Raw genomic sequence first — 19,813 nt, forward strand, 5'->3', positions numbered from 1 at the left:
TGATGTAGTGTTCCATGATTCATTGTTTGTGCATAACACCCAGTCCTTTGACTTTGATAGTACAAAACCTATTTGACAATTGTAAGAGCCATATTTCAGAGCTCCCTGACTTTTTTTATTGTAAAATACACATACAATTTTTTTTTTTACTATTTTTAAGTATGCTATTCAGTGACATTAAGTACGTTCACATTGTTGTGCAAGCATTACCATTATCCATCTCTAGAACTATTTCATCATCCCAAACAGGAACTCCCCACTCCCTCCTCCAGCTTCTAGTAACCAGTATCCTATTCTCTGTGAATTTGTCTACTCTGGGTTCCTCCTATAAATGGAATCATATAATATTTGCCCTTTTGTGTCTGACTAATTTCACTTAGCATAATATGTTCAAGGTTTGTAGATGTTGTAGTGTGTCAGAATTTTCAACACTAATTCATTGTATGTATATACCACACTTTTTTCCTATTCACCTGTCACTGGACATTTAGATTGCTTCCACCTCTTGGCTACTGTGAAGAATGCTGCTGTGAACGTGGGTGAGCAATTATCTGTTCGAGTCCCTGCTCTAATTCTTTTGCGTATATTGTGGGTCATATTTTAATTCTGTTTAATTTTTGAGAAACTGCTATACCTTCCTGACGTTTTAGGATGCCCAGTGAAATGTTGTTCTATGTATGATTGAATAAAGTTAGCCTGATATCTTTGAATCTTAACTTTTTAAATACTGTTAAGAACTCAAAGGACAAATTGTTTAGTATTTTGAGTTTATGGTACTCAGGTGAATTAACTGATTGTTGAACTTTATTCTTTGATTTCTTCAGGAATTTTCTACTTTGATTCTGTAGAAATTAAACTTGAACAATAAAGGAAAATAATTCAGCTTACGGTAGACCTCCAGCCAAATTTAGCATGTCACGATTGTCCTTTAGGCTACGAGTTTTAGGGTCTTTGCCAAATCTCAAGAGTTGTGAGGGCTACGGAATTTATCCGCTGTATTGAATGGGCATTTAGTGGCATGGATGGACTGACTTATCAAGTATGGAGATCAGTTTAATTAGGTAACTTACAGTGTTTATAAAACAAAATATAAATTTCCTTTCTACAAAATAATTTAGAAGCCTAGCTTCCTCAGGCAGGATGGGAAACAAGGCAAAATAGTCTGGAGTCTCCCAGTTTTTGAAGCTCAAAATATTTTTTGTCTAGTTATTTCCTTGAAAACATTCTCTTGGTCATTAAAAATCAATGTATTTTATTTTTTTAAATCTTTTTTTTTTTAAGATTTTTGAGAGAGCGAGAATGAGAGAGAGAGCACATGAGAGGGGGGAGGGTCAGAGGTAGAAGCAGACTCCCCGTTGAGCAGGGAGCCTGATGCAGAACTGGATCCCAGGACTCCAGGATTATGACCTGAGCCGAAGGCAGTCGCTTAACCAACTGAGCCACCTAGGTGCCCTCTCAATGTATTTTAAAAAGAGAGCTTGGAATTGCATGAATGTGAAAAGAGCAGTTGAAAATATCCACAAGATGATGGTGAAGAATATTTGTTGATAGGCTCTGGCTCAAATCCATTCTGATCAGCTGCATTAACGAATTGCCTTTTTCTTTTTCTTAAACATCAGAGACAAAGCCCCTTTCTGAAATAAGCTCATGATACCAAAGAATGTTTTTTTAAAAATTGTTCAACATGTGAATTTGGATTCTTTTATTTGGCTTTTTTTCCCTAAAGTTAACTATTATTCCTAGAAATTAGTTTATAAGTTAGAGATGTATCAAATTAAATAGTAATGCTTAGTAATCCTAGAGTGTATATATATATATATATTTTAAAGTTCTCTTTTTTGGTATGATTTTAATTTCCTGTGGCATATAAGGAAAAAAAAAACTTTGGGCGCCTGGGTGGCTCAGTTGGTTAAGCCTCAGACTCTTGGTTTCTGTTCAGGTCATGATCTCAGGTTTGTGAGATCGAGCCCTGCATCGGGCTCCCCGCTCAGCAGGGGCGGGGGGAGGCAGGGGTTCTGCTTTAGATTCTCTCTCTCTCTCTGCCGCCACCCCCCCCCCCGTGCGCACTTGCCCTTTCTCTCTTTTTCTCTCTCAAATAAATCTTTAAAAAAAACTAGTTTTGTTATTAAATAAAGGTGTACCACTTTATAACAGGCATGGCCTTTAGGCCTTCTTATAGGGAGGTAGAATTTCTTTGTTCTCAGAGAACAAAATAAATCTATGTCCGTTCATCTGTCCACCTATTTAACGTTTGATTTCCTGCTGTGTTCTAGGCACCTTGCTAGGTACTAGGAATATAGTGGGGAACATAATGGACATGGGACCCTTGTCCTATTCAAGTTTAACAGTATAAGGAATTGCAAAGAAATGACTACATGAATCCTTACAGACTGAAATGTGGCAAATACGGTGAGGGATCTGGTTGAGGTTGGGAATGGAGAGGGCAAGTCAGACCTCCTGAGAGATGTGGAAAGTACCTGATTTGTACACTACAGTACTTCTAAGTTCCCCTAGTTTAAGGTCTGGTTTTCTTCATTAATGAGCCATCAGAGTTCAGGGCAATACCTGAATGTGGTAAGCCTTCAATTAAGTCCCCTTGTGTGACACTAGTGACAGGGAAGTTTACGGTGGCCCTGGTGGTGGTAGGGAAGCTGCAGCTTCGTGTGGATGTCACATTGGACACCTTCCTATCCCGTGCTGATGACTACCTGGATGCCTGCCTAAGGCACATGGTTTTAGGTAGTAGTGGATATTCTAAAGTTCAGGTCTACATAGTCAGCAGTGGATTCTTCGTTATGATTCTTAAAATGGAGAAGTTGTCATGCCTTGGTTTGGAATGGTTTCTTTGTAGCATAGTTGTAAGGAACATAAAGATGATTATACTGGTCTAGTTAGTACTGCTAGCATTTTAGGAGATTTACTCAGTTTTTCAATTACAGGCATTTTTGGAGTTGTGCTATTTTGACTGTTAGAGCCACTGAGAAATTATCTTGCTATAAAATGTATTCTTACTGTTTTCTGCTCTTAACACTTATAAAATGATTTGTTCAGGGGAGTAAGTTTTAAATGTATATGTGATTTTATAAACTTGTTTCTACAGGGAGATAGAAAGTGTCAGGTTCCCCCCCATTCTAAGGTAATAAAAGTTTATAAAAGAAATGTAGGGGAAATAGGAATTTATCTTCAAGGATATTACTTGAGTCCTAAGTTTTACGGTCAGCAAACTTCTGGAATTGGCTAGACCTGCTGATAGACTAATTAGTTTTGATGGATGTGGGGTTAAAATTGCTTTGAAAGTGACAGCTTGTCCAAGTTGCCAGTAGAATGTTTTAAACAGGCACCTCCATTAAAACCCATGGGAGTTAGGCAGAAAGCCGCAAGAGATTTTCTTTCTTTTTCTCCTGTTTTGGTGAAATTTAACTGGCTTTATTCCCTTCTTAATTTTAACATAAAACAATCTATTTTATTTACCTCTTACACTCGCGCCCCGCCCCCCCCATCCTGTCTTATAGTAAGAGTTCTCTCCAACCCTGTAAAGATATCTAAGACTCTGTTTCTCTTCTGAGGAAATTGGTAGCCATCGGATGGAAGTTCTTCCTGGGCTACCTGGCCTCCCCCACCAGCCCCTTAAGCACCATCTGCCCTGCCTGTGGCCTCCGTGCCATGCTGCTTTCTCTTGGGCTTTTTATCCACCTACTTGAGGCCCCTCTAGGAGCTTCTCAATCCCACATCCCTCCTTTTTCCTTTATGTCAAGCTTTTCCTGTTTCTGGCTCTTTCCCTGAGGCCTGTAAACAGGCCCAGGTATCTAATATCCTGAAACTGGAGCTACCACTAGCTCTTCAGAATGAAGTTACTTTAAAGGAGTCTGGTGCCCTCTCTCCTTAATATCCCTCATTCATTACTCAGTGTACCCTCATCTGTTTTTGCCTCTGTCATTTGCACTGCAAGTATTGAGTTCATCAGTGACCTCTGATCGGCCAAACCAGCCAGCGTTTTCAGACGTTGGCCTGGTGCTTCCTTTAACATTTCACACCCGTCTTCTGACCCCTTTGAAACTCTATCCTCTCTTGGTTTCAGTGCTATCACCCTTTTCTGTCCCCTTCTCCAACCTTAGTCCTTCTCTGCTAGATCATAGTCACTGGCTTCCTTCCCTTAAATGTTGGTTTTCTCCCTATGAGCAATCGTATTTACTCCTCTGACTTTAATGACCACTGATACGCTGACGACTGACTCCCACCATGTGAATTCTAGCCAAGAACTGTGTGCTTCTGCTCAAGCTGCTGCCTGGACCTCTCCCTGTTTTCCTGCAGGAGTTTCAAACTCCTCACTCCCGACACAGAATCACAGCTTCACCCAGGACCGTTCCTTTCCTGACATTTGTCCGTGTTAGCAGCTTCCTTCACCCTGCTGGTCTTGGTGAGCTTTCATTCTTCAAGTTCCAGACTGAAAGTCACTTTCTCTGTGATTCCTTCTATAACTGATGCAGACGAAGAGCTGACCATGCGCTTTGTCCCATACAGTCACTGCGCCTTGCACACATTACTATTCTTGGCACGTACTGGGATGATTATTGGCATGTTCGCCCTGTTTCTGAAGGGCAGAGATTGTGTGGTCATCCTTGTGCCTCCAGTGCCTGTAGCAGCCCGTCTTTGGTAGGCATTAACAACTGCCGTGGTTAATACGATATTACAATGGACTGTTTAAGTGGGTAAGATTTATTTGTATTTTTATCATTTTACTTTTTTTCATTGTAAGTGCACTCTTTAATCCCCATCCCGTTTCCCCCATCCCCCTCATCCTCTCCGCTCTGGTAACCATCAGGTTGTTCTCTTATCGTTATTACTATTAGACTCTTCCTTGGTTTGTCTCTCTCATTTTTCCCTCTTTGCTTGTTTTATTTCTTAAATTCCAAATATGAGTGAAAGCCTATGGTCTTTGTCTTTCTGTGACCTATTTTGCCTAGCATTATACTCTCTCGCTCCATCCATGTCCTTGCAAATGGCAAGATTTCATTCTTTTTCACAGCTGAATAATATTTGTGTGTACATCTTCATCAATGGACAACTGGACTGCTGTAGTTTGGCTTTTGTAAATAATGCTGCAGTAAACATAGGGATGCATATATCCCTTTGAATCAGTCTTTTTGAATTTTGGGTCTAAGTACCCAGCAGTGTGATTCCTGGATTGTAGGGTAGTTCTATTTTTAATTTTTTGAGGAATCTCCATACTGTCCTCCAAATGCACCAGTTTGCATTCCCACCACAGTGCACGAGAGCTCCTTTTTCTCCACATCCTCGCCAACACTCCTTTCTTGTTTTGTTGATTTTAGCCATCCTGACAGGTGTGAGGTGATACCTCATTGTAGTTTTGATTTGTATTTCCCTGAGGATTAGTGATATTGAGCATGTTTTCATGTGTCTGTTGGCCATCTGGATGTCGTCTTTGGAGAAATGTCTGTTAATCTGCCCATTTTTAATTGATTATTTTTTGGTGTTGAGTTGTAGAAGTTCTTCATATATATATGAAGTTTATTTTTTTTAATTGCTACATCCATTGTGGGGCTTGAACTCACGACCCTGAGATCAAACGTTGCACAGTCCTCCAACCGAGCCAGCCATCCACCTCTAAATTATGTATTTTGGATACTAACCTTTTATCAGGTATGTCTCTTTGCAAATATCTTCCATTCAGTAGGTTGTCTTTTAGTTTTGCTGATTGTTTCCTTCACTGTGTGGAAGCTTTTTGTTTTGATATTGTCCCACCACTGTATTTTTGCTTTTGTTTCTCTTGCCTCAGGAGACCTACCTAGAAAAATGTTGCTATGGCCAATGTCAGAGAAATTACTGCCTGTACTGTCTTCTAGGATTTTATGGATTCATGCCTCACATTTAGGTCTTTAATCCATTTTGGGTTTATTTTTGTGTGTGGCATAAGACAGTGGTCCAGTTTCATTCTTTTGCATGTGGCTGTCCAATTTTCCCCACACCATTTGTTGAAGAGACTGTCTTTTTCCCATTGCATATTCTTGCCTCCTTTGACAAAGATTAATTGACCACATAATTGTGGGTTATTTCTGGGCTCTGTCTTGTGTTCTCTTGATCTATGTGTCCATTTTTGTGCCAGTACCACAGTGTTTTGATTATTACAGCTTTGTAGTGTATGTTGAAATCTGGGGTTGTGAGATCTCCAGTTCTTTTTCAAGATTGCATTGGCTATTTGAGGTCCTTTGGGGTTCCCTACAAATTAGGATTGTTCTAGTTCTGTGAAAAATGCTGTTTGTGTTTTGATAGGGATTGCATTAAATGTGTAGATTGCTTTGGGTAGTATGGACATTTTAATAGTATTTGTTGTCCTAGTCCATGAGCATGGAAAATCTCTCCATTTGTTTTTGTCATCTTCAATTTCTTTTATCAATGTTTTATAGCTTAAAAGTACAGGTCTTTGGGGCGCCTGGGTGGCTCAGTTGGTTAAGTGACTGCCTTCGGCTCAGGTCACGATCCTGGAGTCCCGGGATCGAGTCCCACATTGGGCTTCCTGCTCAGCAGGGAGTCTGCTTCTCCCTCTGACCCTCTTTCCCTCTCGTGCTTTCTATCTCTCATTCTCTCTCTCTCAAATAAATAAAATTTTTAAAAAAAAAAGTACAGGTCTTTGATCTTCTTGGTTAAGTTCTTTCATAGGTATTTTATTATTTTTGTTGAAATTGTAAATGGGGGCGCCTGGGTGGCTCAGATGGTTAAGCGTCTGCCTTTGGCTCAGGTCATGATCCCACGGTCCTGGGATCAAGTTCCGCATCGGGCTCCTTGCTCAGCAGGGAGTCTGCTTCTCCCTCTGCCTCACCCCCTGCTTGTTCTCTCTCTCTCTCTCTCTCTCTCTCGCAAATGAATGAATAAAATCTTAAAAAAATGTAAATGGGATTGTTTTCTTAATTTCACTTTCTGCTACTTTATTCATAGAAATGCAATGAATTCCTATGATTTTGTATCCTGTGACTACTGAATTCATTTATTAGTTCTGATAGTTTTTCGGTGGAGTCTTCAGGGTTTTCTAGATATAGTATCACATCATCTGCAAATAGTGGAAGTTATACTACTTCCTTACCAATTTGGATGTCTTTCATTTTTTGTCTCATTGCTGTACCTAGGACTTCTAGTACTATGTTGAATAAAAGTGGTAAATTTGATATCCTTGTCTTGTTCCTGATGTTAGGAGAAAAGCTCTGTTTTTCATCATTGAGTATGATGTTAGCTGTAGGTTTTTTATATATGGCCTTTATTATGCTGAGGTGTGTTCCCTTTAAACCTACTTTGCTGAGGATTTTTATGAAGAATGGATGCTGTACTTTGTTACATGCTTTTTCTGCATATAGTTAAAGGTTAAAAACCATATGATCATTTCTCTGTTGATGTATCACTTTGATTGATTTGTGCATATTGAGCCACCTTTGCATCCCAGGCATAAATCCCACTTGATCATGGTGTATGATTTTTTTAAATGTATTGTTGAATTTGGTTTGCTAATGTCATTGAGGACTTTTGCATCTGTGTTCATCAGAGATATTGGCCTATAGTTCTTTTTTTGGTAGTGTCTTTATCTGGTTTTGGTATCAGGGTAATGCTGGCCTCGTGGAATGAATATGGTAGCTTTCCTTACTCTTATTTTTTGGAATAGTGTGAGAAGAATAGGCATTATTATTCCTTGAAATGTTTGGTGGACGACTTCTGTGAAACCATCTGGTCCTGGACTTTTGCTTTTTTGGGAGTTTTTTGGTTGCTGATTCAATTTCAGTGCTGATAATCTGTTCAGATTTTCTTGTTCTTCTTGATTCAGTTTTGGGAGGTTATGTTTCTAGGAATTGATCCATTTCTTCTGTCCAATGTGTTGGCACTAATTTTTCGTAATATTCTCTTACAGTCATTATTTCTGTAGTGTTGATTACTTCTCTTTCACTTCTGATTTTATAGTTCTCTCCCTCTCTCAGTCTGAGTAAAGGTTTATCAATTTGTTGATCTTTAAAAAAAAACTAGCTCCTGGTTTCATTGACATTTTGCTATCATTTTTAATATTCAAGTATCTTTTTCTGCAGTTTTGTATTTTCATACAGTATCTTGGTTTTGTTTCAGAATATAATTTCATTTTCTAAAGATTAGGTTTTATTTAATTTTTTCTCTGAAATTTTTTTCAAGTTGCTTTTTTTTGCCTCTTTGGTTCTAGACTCTTTCATGTTTTAGAGGTTTTCTTCAGATGTCTTGTCACCCTTAGCTATTGGCTTTTAATAGGAACTAGAAAGCTGATTGGAAATTGAGAAAGTAGGGGAACCTTGTTGACTGCCAACTCTACTGTAAGATTCATCTGGTTTAGCCATTTGTTGGGAGCTCCATTGTCTTGGAATATGTTATGTTTTAGAGACTGTAACCAGCTCAGTCTTCTCCTGGCTTGTCAGCATCAGGAATGCTGATTAGGGAAGAGGGCTGGGGGTCATGGTGTTCACTGTGCATAGGCTGCTACTTTTTGAAATGATCCTTCAACTGTCTTCCATCCTCCTGTCTGTAGAATATTTCTTTTAGCCTTCCTAGAGGATTTATTTAACCAGTCCCCTGTTGATGGATATGGACTTGTTAATACCCTTTTAACTATTGTAAATAATGCAGTCCTTATGAACATGCTTATAAAATAATCTTATTTTTATAAGATAGATTCCTAGAAGTAGAGTTTCCCTGGGAAAGTAAATGGTATATGTGTATTTTTATTTTTTAAATTGTAAAACATGCATAAGATAATGTTTACCATCTTAGAAATGTTCATGTACACTTAAGTAGTATTAAATACATTAATAATGTGTCCTACCATCACCACCATCCAGCTTTAAAACTTTTCTTATAAAACTGAAATTCTATACCCAATAAATAATTCCCCATTCTCCTCTCTCCCAAGTCCCTGGCAACCACCATTCCACTTTCTCTGATTTTGACTACAGTGCTCTAAGTACCTCACAGAAGTGGAATCATACAGTATTTGTCTTTCTGTGACTGGCTTATTTCACTTAGCATAATGTCCTCATGGTTAATCCATGTCTTAGCATATTGCAGAAATTTCTTCCTTTTTAAACATTGAAAAATATTCCGTTGTATGTATATACCATATTTTGCTTAACCGTTCATCTGCCAGTAGACACTTATGTGGCTTTCATGTTTTAGCTATTGTGAATAATGCGGCCATGAACATAGGTGTACAAATACCTCTTCGAGACCTCACTTTGAGTTCTTTTGGGTATATATCCAGAAGTGAAATTACTGGATCATAGGGTAATTCTATTTTTAATTTTTTGAGAAATCACTAATTTGTTTTACACAGCGACAGTACCATTTTACATTCCTACCAACAGTGTACAGGATTCTAATTCACATCTTTGACAATACTTGCTTTCTGCTTTTTTTTCATAGTAGCCTTATTAATGGGTGTGAGGTGATATTTCATTGTAGTTTTAATTTGCGTTTTCCTAATGATCAGTGAACATGGACTATCTTTTTGTGTCTTGGTCATTTGCATATTTTCTTTTTTTTTTTTTTTAAGATTTTATTTATTAGAGGCAGACTCTCTGCTGAGCGGGGAGCCTGATCATGACCTGAGTTGAAGGCAGATGCTTATCCTGCTGAACCATCCAGGTGCCTCAGCCATTTGCATATTTTCTTTGGAGAAATATCTGTTCAAGTACTTTGTGTTTTTGTTTTGTTTTTAATTGGGATTTGTTTTTAAAAGATTTTGTTTATTAGAGAGCAAGAGCAAGCAAGCATGAGTAGGGGGAGGGGCAGAGGGAGAAGCAGATGCCCCCCTGAGCAGGTAGCCCAGCGTGGGGCTCGATTCCAGGATCCCCAGGATCATGACCTGAGCCAAAGGCAGTCGCTTAACTGACTGAGCCACCGAGGCTCCCCTTGAATTGGGTTTTGAGTTCTAGAGGTTCTCTGTATATTTTGGATATTAATCCCTTATCACATACGTGATTTGCAAATATTTTCTCTCATTTTGTGACTTGTGTTTTTACTCTGATAGTCTTTTTGATGCACAGAATTTTAAAATTTTCATGGTGTCCACTTTGTCTATTTTTTGGTTACCCATGTCCTTGTTGTTGTATCCAAGAAATCATTGCTAAAACCAATGTCATGAAGCTTTTGCCCTATGTATTCTTTTGAATTTTAAGACTTTTTTTTTTTAAAGATTTTATTTATTTATTTGAGAGAGAGAGAGCACGAGAGAGAGAGAGCACGAGAGAGAGAGAGGGAAGAGGGTCAGAGGGAGAAGCAGACTCCTTGCCGAGCAGGGAGCCCAATGTGGGACTCGATCCCGGGATTCCAGGATCATGACCTGAGCCAAAGGCAGTCGCTTAACCAACTGAGCCACCCAGGCGCCCTGAATTTTAAGTCTTATATTTAGATCTTTGATCCAGTTTGAGTTAGTTTTTGAATACAATGTTAGGTAAAGGTTCAACTTTATTCTTTTCCATGTGGATTTTCAGTTTCCCCATCATGATTTGTTGATGACTGTCCTTTCGTCATTGAATTGTCTTGGCACTGTTATAAAAATTCATTTGACCATATACACAAGGATTTATTTCTGGCTTCCCTATTCTATTCCATTGTTTTATATGTTTGTCTTTATGCCAGTACCACACTGTTTAATTACAGTAGCTTTGTAATAAGTTTGAAATTGGGAAGTATGAGTCCTCCAGCATTGTTCTCCTTTTTCAAGATTGTTTTGGCTATTTAGAGTTCCTTGAAATTTCATATAAGTTTTAGGATGGGTTTTTCTATTTCTACAAAAAATATTATTGAGATTTTGATAGGCATTGAATGAATGTCTAGTTTTTTTTTTGCATAGGATTGACATTTTAATGTTGAGTTTTCCAATCCGTGCATATGGGATGTATTTCCATTTATTTGTCTTTCATCTCTCTCAATGCTTTGTAGTTTTTATTGTATAAGTATTTCATCTTTTTGGTTAATTCTTAACTGTTTTATTCTTTTTTGATTGTATTGTAAATTACTTTTGTAATTTCCTTTTCAGATGACTTATTACTAGTGTAAAGAAATGCAGCTGATTTTTATGTTGATCTTGTATCCTAACACTTTCCTAAATTTGTTATTTCTAAGAGCTTTTTTTGTTGACACTTAATGGTTTTCCGTAAATGTCCTCAGCAAACACATAATTTTACTGCTTTCCCAATTTGGATGCTTTTTATTTCTTGTCTAAATTATCTGCTAGAATGCCCAATATTATGTTGACTAAAACTGGTGAAAGTGGGCATCCTTTCCTTGTTCCTAATCTTAGAGGAAAAGCTTTCCATCTTTCACCGTTGAGTATGATGTTTGCTGTGGGTTTTTCACATATGGCTTTTATTACGTTAAAATAGTTTCCTTTTATTTCTAATTCTGAGGGTTTTTTTTTAAATCATGAAAGATGTTGAATTTTGTTAAATGTGCTATCTGCATCAGTTGAGAGGATTATGTGTTTTTTATTCTGTTAATGCAGTGTATCACATTGATCAATTTTCATATGTTGAACTATCCTTGCATTTCAGGAATAAATCCTACTGGGTCATGGTGTGTATTCCTTTTAATACATTGCTGAATTCAGTTTGCTAGTATTTCATTGAGAATTTTTCCATCAGTGTTCATAAGGGTTATCAGTCTGTGGTTTTCCTGTAGTGTCTTTCTGTCTTTGGTATTAGTGTAATGGTGGCCTCATGGATTAGTTACAAAGTATTTTTTCCTCTTTGAATTGTTTAGAAAAATTTGGGAAGGATTAGTATCATTCTCCAGTGAAGCAGTCAAGTTCAGGAAGATTTTCTTTGGGAGATTTTTGATTACTCATTTGATTTTTTTTTTTTTTTTTTTTTTTTTTTAGGTTTTGAGAGAGTGTGAGTGAGAGAGCACAAACAGGGAGAGTCGCAGAGGGAGAGGGAGAAGCAGGCCTCCCCGCTGAGCAGGAGCCCAATGCCGGGCTCGATCCCAGGACCCTGAGATCATGACCTGAGCCAAAGGCTGATGTTTAACCCACTGAGCCACCCAGGCACCCCTCGATCTTTTTACTAGTTATGTATACCTATTCAGATTTTCCATTTCTTCATGACTTAGTCTTGGTAGGTTTTGTGTTCCTAGGAATATGTCCATTTCATCTAGGTTATGTGATTTGTTGGTGCATAATTGTTCACTGTATCTTATGCTTTTTATTTTTGTAGGGTTGGTATTAATGTCCTTGTTATTTCTAATTTTAGTAATTAGATTCTTTTTTTCCTTAGTCCAGCTAAACGTTTGTCATTTTTGTTGATAATTTTGAAGAACCAACTTTTGGTTTCATTGAATTTTTTTCTGTTTTTCTATTCTCTATTTTGTTGCTTTCTGCTCTAATCTTTATTATTTTCTTATAGCTTTGGGTTTAGTTTTTTTCTTTCTAGTTTCTTAATATGCAAAGTTAGGTGGTGGTTTCCTTCTGTCTGGTGTGGTCCTATCTATTGTGAGTGGGGTATTGAAGTTTCCGACTATTATAAAAATGTTTCTTCTGTTTTTGTGTCTTATATTTTGATCTGTCATTGGGTGTTTGTAATTACTTTCTTCTTGCTGTATTAAACCTTCTATTAATATATAATGTCTTTGTCCCTTGTAACCTTCTTTGATTTTGAGTTTATTGTGTCTGACATTAGTATAGTCACTTCTGTTTTGATTACTGTTTGCAAGGAATATCTTTTTCTATCCTTTAACGTTCAGTCTACGTCTGTCTTTGAATCTAAATTGCATCTCTTGTAGACAGCATATAGTTGGATAATGTGTTTTTATCCATTCTGCCAATCTGTCTTTTGAGTGGAGAGTTTAATCCATTTACATTTAAAATACTGATAAGGAGGGACTTCTGTCATTTTCCTATTTTCTATATGCCTTATAGCTTTTTTTTGTCCCTCCTTTATTGCATTATTGTCATCTTTTGTGTTTAGCTGGTTTTTTTGTACTGAAATATTTACATTATTTCCTTTTTTGTGTATTCTTTACCTATTTGAGGGGGAGTTACCCTGGGGATTACATTTAACATCTTGAAGTTATAGCACTAATTTGAATTTATATTAGCTTAACACACACAAAAACCTTGCTGCTTTATGCTCTGTTCCCACCCTTTTTGGTTACTGATGTCACAAAATTACATTTTTATACACTGTATACCCAAAACATAAACTAGTAATTCTTTTAAATGTGTTAGTTTCTTAAATTACATAGAAAACAAGATTTGGAGTTATAATAATATAAAAAATTATAACAAGTTATAAAAAGTTGTAATGATACTTTTAAACCAGTATTTTTTCTTTAAAGGTATTACTCTTAAATCATGTAGAAAACAAAGTACAGCTATAAACCATTATAACAACACTGGCTGTAATTGCACATGTATTTACCTTTATCAAGTTATTTCTCTATATAGCCTTGAGTTACTGTCTAGTGTGACTTTATTTTACCTTGCAGAACTCTCTTGAGCATTTCTTAAAAGGCAGGTCTAGTGGTAATGAACTCTCTGAGCTTTTGTTTTTCTGGGAATGTCTTAATTTCTCTCACTTTTGAAAGGCAGTTTTGCCAGATATAGAATTCTTGCTGAAAATTTTCTTTTTGCACTTTATATTTGCCCAGTGCTGTCTGTCCTCCAAAGTTTCTGACAAGAAATCTGATAATCTTACCCTGGATCCAATGACTCACCTTCTCTCTTGCTTCTGTCAAGATTCTCTCTCTTGAAAATTAGATTATGTAGCATATCTCTCTGAGTTCCTCTTATTTGGAGTTCCTTGACCTTCTCAGATGTTTATATTCATGTCTTTTATCAAATTGAGGATGTATTCAGCGATTAGTTCTCCAGATACTTTATCCCTTGTTCTACCTCTTCTAGGACTTCCATGATGCATGTTGATATGCGTTTTGGTGTCCTACAGGTCCCTTAAGCGCTGTTCGGATTTTGGTCTCTTTCTGTTCCTCAGATTCAATAATTTCCATTGTCCTGTCTTTCAAGTTCACTGAATCTTCTGCTTGTTCAAATCTGCCTTTGAATCCCTCAAGTGAATTTTTTGTTTGTTATTGTCCTTTTCAGCTCAAGAATTTCTTTGTTTACTTTTAGGTTTTCTATTTTTTCATATTTTCATCTTGTTTATACATTTTCTTGACTTTCTCCATCTTTAGATCTTCGAATGTCTTTTTGCTATCTTTGTCTAGTATATTTGCCCTCACATCTTCTTCAGAGACAGTTTCTATTGATTTGCTTTTCCCTTTGAAAGGGCCCTACTTTCCTGTTTCTTTGTATGCCTTGTAACTTTTTTCATTGTTGAAAACTGGACATTTGAATTTAATAATGTAGTAACTCAAGATAGCAAATTCTCCTCCTTCCCCAAGATTTTCTAATTTGTTGTATTTTTGGATTGTTGTGGGCTGTCTCTGTGCTGAGGGTTAGCCTGAGCTGTAAACTTAAGGTCTTCTCAGGTCTTTGCTGAGCCTTTTGGTGGTCATGAGCAGTTATGTTCTAATTTTCTCCATGTATGCAGTTGTTTTTGAATGTCCTAGTCAATATTTTTTTTAAAGATTTTATTTATTGAGGAGTGCACATGAGAAGGGGGGAGGGGCAGGGGGAGAGGGAGAAGCAGATGCCCCGCTGAGCAGGGAGCTTGAAGTGGGGCTTGATTCCCAGGACCCTGGGATCATGACCTGAGCAGAAGGCAGATGCTCAACTGACAGCCACCCAGGCGCCCCTGAATGTCCTAGTTCTTAGTGTCTGGCTTTTAAAAGGGAAGGAACAGAAAAATGAAGGGGGGAAACAAAAAAGAGTGCTGGCCCTTTAAATCCCCTGGAAGTTCCACCCACTGGAGGGGCTTGCAGCAAGCAGTGAGAGATGCCACATCAGCAGTGGATACTTGCCTCTTTGTCTGCATCTCTGTGATCAGAAGCAGCAATGATCAGAGCCCAGCTCTCCAATGTTTGGTGTATAGGGGTCTTTTTGCTCACCATGGCTCCTCAACCTGCTCCAGGAATACATGTACTACGGGAGATGGGTAGCTGCTGCCTTGCTAAGGGCTGAAAATGACATGAATTAACCACAGTTTACCTTCCAAGCTTTCCCTGGTGTTTGAAAGCCTTCAGCAGATTCCAGGGTTCCATAACAGTTGCATTGGGCAGATTCTGCCAGTGCAATTATTGTCTAGGTGGGGAAAGAGATTTCTGGTGTTTCAAACTCTGCCATCTTAGCAGAATCCTCCACAGGTGTATGTGTATTTTGAAATTTACTTGATATTGACAAATTAGGACCCACCCCCAACATATGAAAGATTGTATGCATTTATATTCATATTAGCACTTTACTGGAGTGCACATTTTCTGTCCGTGACAGCATTGGGCATGTTTAATCTTTTTTTTTTTTTTATTGAGATACTGTTGACTTGCAATGTTACCTTAGTTTCAGGTGTATAATCTTTTATTTTTGCTAATCTTGCAGGCAAAAAAATTGATTTGTATTTTTTAGTAAGAAAGAAATCTGTATTCTGTGAATTGCTGTTCATAACATTTTGACAAATGCTTTAAATTTGGTTGTCCTCTGTATTTGGTTTGAGGCTTGGTAAAATATGAGAGAAAACGAATGGTAAGTATGGTCACTCCTGGATTTTTATAATTGAGTTTTTTCTATTCAGAATATTTTGCACAGGTTTTGAATGTGTTAATTTATACTTCAGCTTTAGGATGTTTTTATAGTAATGACCATATTTTAATTTTATGTCTAGTTATTGTTGTAATAACTATTTGCAAATATTGTGGGTCTATAAAAGCATTTTGTCATACAATGTTATAGCAGCTCATGAGGTTATTTGGAGTTGAGGAAACTGAGGATTTGAGAGATTAAGAAACTTGACTGAATGTCTAGTGAATTTTTTCAGTAATAAAAAGAGCAAAGGAGTCTCAGAGTAAAATTCTGGCCCTGCAACTGATTCATTTAGTCAGTTCTTGTGTCTTATTAGCTGCAAAATGAAGATAAATAATAAATAATATTCAGGTAATAGATAATTTAGAATAATAGAACAGATAAATAATAATATTATTTTTAAATCTAGAAATGAACACTGAAGCAGAGCAGCAGCTTCTCCATCATGCCAGAAATGGCAATGTTGAAGAAGTTAGACAGTTATTAGAAACCATGGAAAGAAATGAAGTAATTGCTGACATTAATTGCAAAGGTAAGCTTTGGGTGGACTTTTTAGCTTTTCTCTTGTGAGTATGTATGACTCTGTCATTTATTTAGCACTAATCTTTTTGGTCTTGCTAGAAAGAAATTCCCATCTCTTATTCTAGAAAGAACCTTCATAACAGTGGGTAAAAGGTCTCTTGTAGTCTTCCCTAAGTCAGAGAAATTGAGATCTAGTCTTAAGGTTTAGGGTCGATGACAGTTTTTATTAGTTACAAGATGCATGCTATGATAGGGTATTGTAGTTAGAGCAGCAGGTTTGAGTGTTTACTATATGCCCAGAGTCCTGTGAAGTACCTTGCAGGTGGTGTTAGGTAGGATCCCTGCCCTCACTGAGACTAGCGTAGTAGATTAACAGATCAGACTAGTCTGTACTACACAGTATGTGCCAGAATGTGGAACCCTAGGGTGTCATGAGATCCCATCGGAGAGGTATGAAGCTGGAACTAAAGGATTAGCTTCTTGGAGGAAATGATTCTCAGGCAATCTATGAAGAGTATGTAGGACTAACCAGGTGAAAATGGAAAAAGTGTTCGAGGGAGAAGATAGAGCATGTGCCAAGGTCCTGAGGTGAGAGGCAGCCTAGGTGGCAAGGGCCTGCAGGCAGGAGGGGGTGAGGGATAAAGTTAGATAGGTAAGCAGCAGCCAAATCCTAATGCACCTTGTATAGCAAGGTTGTAAATATTGCACTCAGGTGTGCAGAGAAATAGAATTTATTTTCCAAAATGACCCTGCTATTTCAACAAGCACCTTCTCATTCTTGAGGCATGGAAGACTTAATGTTAGTCTTTGGATACCTCAAGCTCAATTGCTTTTTGATAAATGGTCTTCCAGAGCCTCTCAACTCTTCTTGCCCCATCTCCCCTAAGGTGGCCTTTAAATGTAAGGGTGAGATTTGTTTGTGTGTGTCTATAGCCTTTGGTTCCTCTGTGGCCCTTTTCTTTCTAGTGCTCCTTAAGCTTTTGTAGCTGAACTTGGGGCAAAGTCAAACTCGTGTCTCTGTTTGTCATACAAGTGGTAGTCCTTGGCTGTCACTTTGTGGCTGCCCTGCAGGTGGCTGCTGGGGTTGGGGGGGGAGGTGGAGGGACGGGTGCCGGGGCGGGGGAGTGCTGGGGGATCTTTCCCTGTCATTCCAGATGCCACTTGCCTGTTCTTGGTGTTCCCTCAATTTATCTCACTCTCTGGGCTCATGAACAGGAGGGCCATGTCTCTGCATTTGTGTCTTTCTCCCAGTCCTCCGTCCCAGATGCATATTTTATTCTGCTGTGTCACATTCTTCTCCTGTCCTAGGGCCACAAACCTTCTGGCTTCACCCACAGTGGGGAAGGATTGCAGCAGGGAGGAAACTATGATCTGAGTTTTCCAGAAAATGAGTTGGTTTTTGGTATGCTAAAGGAATTCTAAAAATCCTTCTGGTGCTTCAACAAAGACCAGTTCTTAATTTCTTAATCTTTATCTGGGGATGCTATTTTGAAAGCTAAAAACATTCCTGGCATTTGAAAATCCTAAAAACCCTGTATTATCTACCTTTCCCACCCTCACCTATGGCTATTTTAGGCAAATCTGTGGAAAGTCGTCTACTTGGAAATGTAAAACTATGAAACAGATGTGAATGCTTTTTCAAAATTTCATTGTTAGACCTGTCAGTCAGACTTTGTCTTAAGGGCAGTTTAAAGGATTTACGTAGAGGAATGACACACCAGGTGAAGTGAATAGGGAGAGGTAGGAGGGGGTAGTGAGTAGTGTTTCCCCATGGGGATCACTTGTGCTAGGCATTTCTAGGATTTCTTTTCGGATTTGTTTTTCCAAACCCTGAGAAATTGAGAAAATGGTGAAATGTACTATAATTCTTCAAGAATTAAAGCTTAACAATCAACATAGAGATGTTGTTGGTTGGAAGGAATTACTGATGTCAAGTTGAAAGTGAGAAAAGCACTGACCTGCAGTTGAAGGTTAAGGCCAGTATTTCTAGGATAAGGGTACAAAATTTTTTGGATATCCATGGTAAGTAATAGTATAAAAAATGAAGTATTTTAATGTAGGATTTTGGAAATTCCGATTTTTTGGTCCAGAATCTTACCTGGAAACACTAGATGTGAGGAGACCAGTTCAGACGCTGTTACAGTAACTTAGAGGAAATAGCAACAAGTAGGTATAATTAACATTTAGGAGGTTGAATCAATAGGACTAACTGAATGTGGGGGGTGAAAAAAGTGGCAAGAGTGTTACTTATTTCTGACTTGAGAAACAAGGTGAATAAGGGCAATTCATTGTGAAAACAAATGTGGGGAGGAAGAGGTAGCTTTAGTGAGAGTACAGTTGACCCTTGAACAACACAGAGTGAAGGGGCACCAACGCCCCCCCCGCACAGTAAAAAGTCCACATTGAACTTTGACTCCCCAAAAACTTAACTGCTAATAGCCTACTGTTGACCAGAAGCCTTACTGATAAGTCAATTAATATATATATATTATGTACTGTATTCTTATAACAAAATAAGAGAAAAGAAAATGTTAAAATCACAAGGAAAATACATTTAAAGTGTTTATCGACTAAAATCGGTATGTGAGTGGACCCGCGCAGTTCAAAAACCCATGTTATTCAGGGGTCAACACTGTACATATAAAATTACAGGTGAGCTCAGCTTTGCACTTTTTGAGCACAAGGTGTTTTGTAGTCTCCAAATGGAGGTGTCTAGTAAAGAGTTCAAAAGGGGAAGAGGGATTTTGAAGTCAGTAGTACATTAACAGTAAAAGCAATGGAAAAGGGCCAGGAGATACCATTATTGGAGATACCAGTAATGAAGCACTCATCGGACAGCGGAACTTGCAAAGGATCCTGAGAGAAGTGCTGAAGCAGGGAAACAGGGAGAGAAACCCTATAGGGTGCAGGGCTGTGGCAGCCTGGAAGGCATGCGGGCCATGCTGTCCAGTGACACAGTGCTGTGGCAGCTGAAAAGTGCCCCTGGTATTTGGTGACAGCATTTGTGGATTAAAACTTGAGGACCATTTGAATGATACGGTGGGAGATGAACCTGGTCTGCCATGGCGGGTGGGGCACTGACGGGAATGAAGGGGGTGGAAAGAGTAAGTGCAGACAGAGTGGGAGGGGCGAGCGAGGAGGACAGTAGCTGGCAGGGAGAATGGGATCAGAGAGGGCTTTTGTTCCTCTTGCTTGTAAGATGGAAGAGGCTGAGTGTTCACTTCCTCCTTACTCATAAGTGAAGAGGGGGAGGTGGATGATAAAGGAGAAGAGTGCCTGAGGAGCAGAAAGGGATGGAATCCAGGATACAGGAATTGGATTAGTCTTAAACATCAGAAAGGAAGGATGGAAGAATGCCTGTAGATAGTTGTGTGGTGGTAGATTTGGCTCCAGGAAGCCCCAGGAATTCCCTGAAAGCCTTCCTTCTTATTGTGAAGCTGAGAGACTGAGGCCCTTTGTTAAGGAGAGGTGTTTGGGTAAGAGGCTTGAGGAGAACACGGGTGACTTGAAGTGCATGTTGTGGAATGTAGGAGAGACACCTGAAGAGTATAAGAAGGATTGCCAAGCAGTGTCTAGAGCCTA

At 38.4% G+C, this 19,813-nt stretch overlaps 1 protein-coding gene across 5 annotated transcripts in view; it reads left to right on the forward strand.

The window, feature by feature from the left end:
* Nucleotides 1-19,813, forward strand: part of OSBPL1A (oxysterol binding protein like 1A) — a 230,944-nt gene that overhangs the window by 23,920 nt on the left and 187,211 nt on the right. For all 5 annotated transcript variants that reach the window (XM_028098294.2, XM_088019584.1, XM_088019586.1 and 2 more), the window contains one exon: nt 16,119-16,241. In XM_028098294.2, coding sequence (XP_027954095.1) covers nt 16,121-16,241 — 121 coding nt within the window. In that variant the 5' untranslated portion in view covers nt 16,119-16,120. The remainder of the gene's footprint in view (nt 1-16,118; nt 16,242-19,813) is intronic.

Source organism: Eumetopias jubatus, unplaced genomic scaffold (assembly GCF_037043125.1).
Source record: "Eumetopias jubatus isolate StellerSeaLion01/CBP00866 unplaced genomic scaffold, mEumJub1_p1.0 scaffold_16, whole genome shotgun sequence".
Lineage (NCBI taxonomy): Eukaryota > Metazoa > Chordata > Mammalia > Carnivora > Otariidae > Eumetopias > Eumetopias jubatus.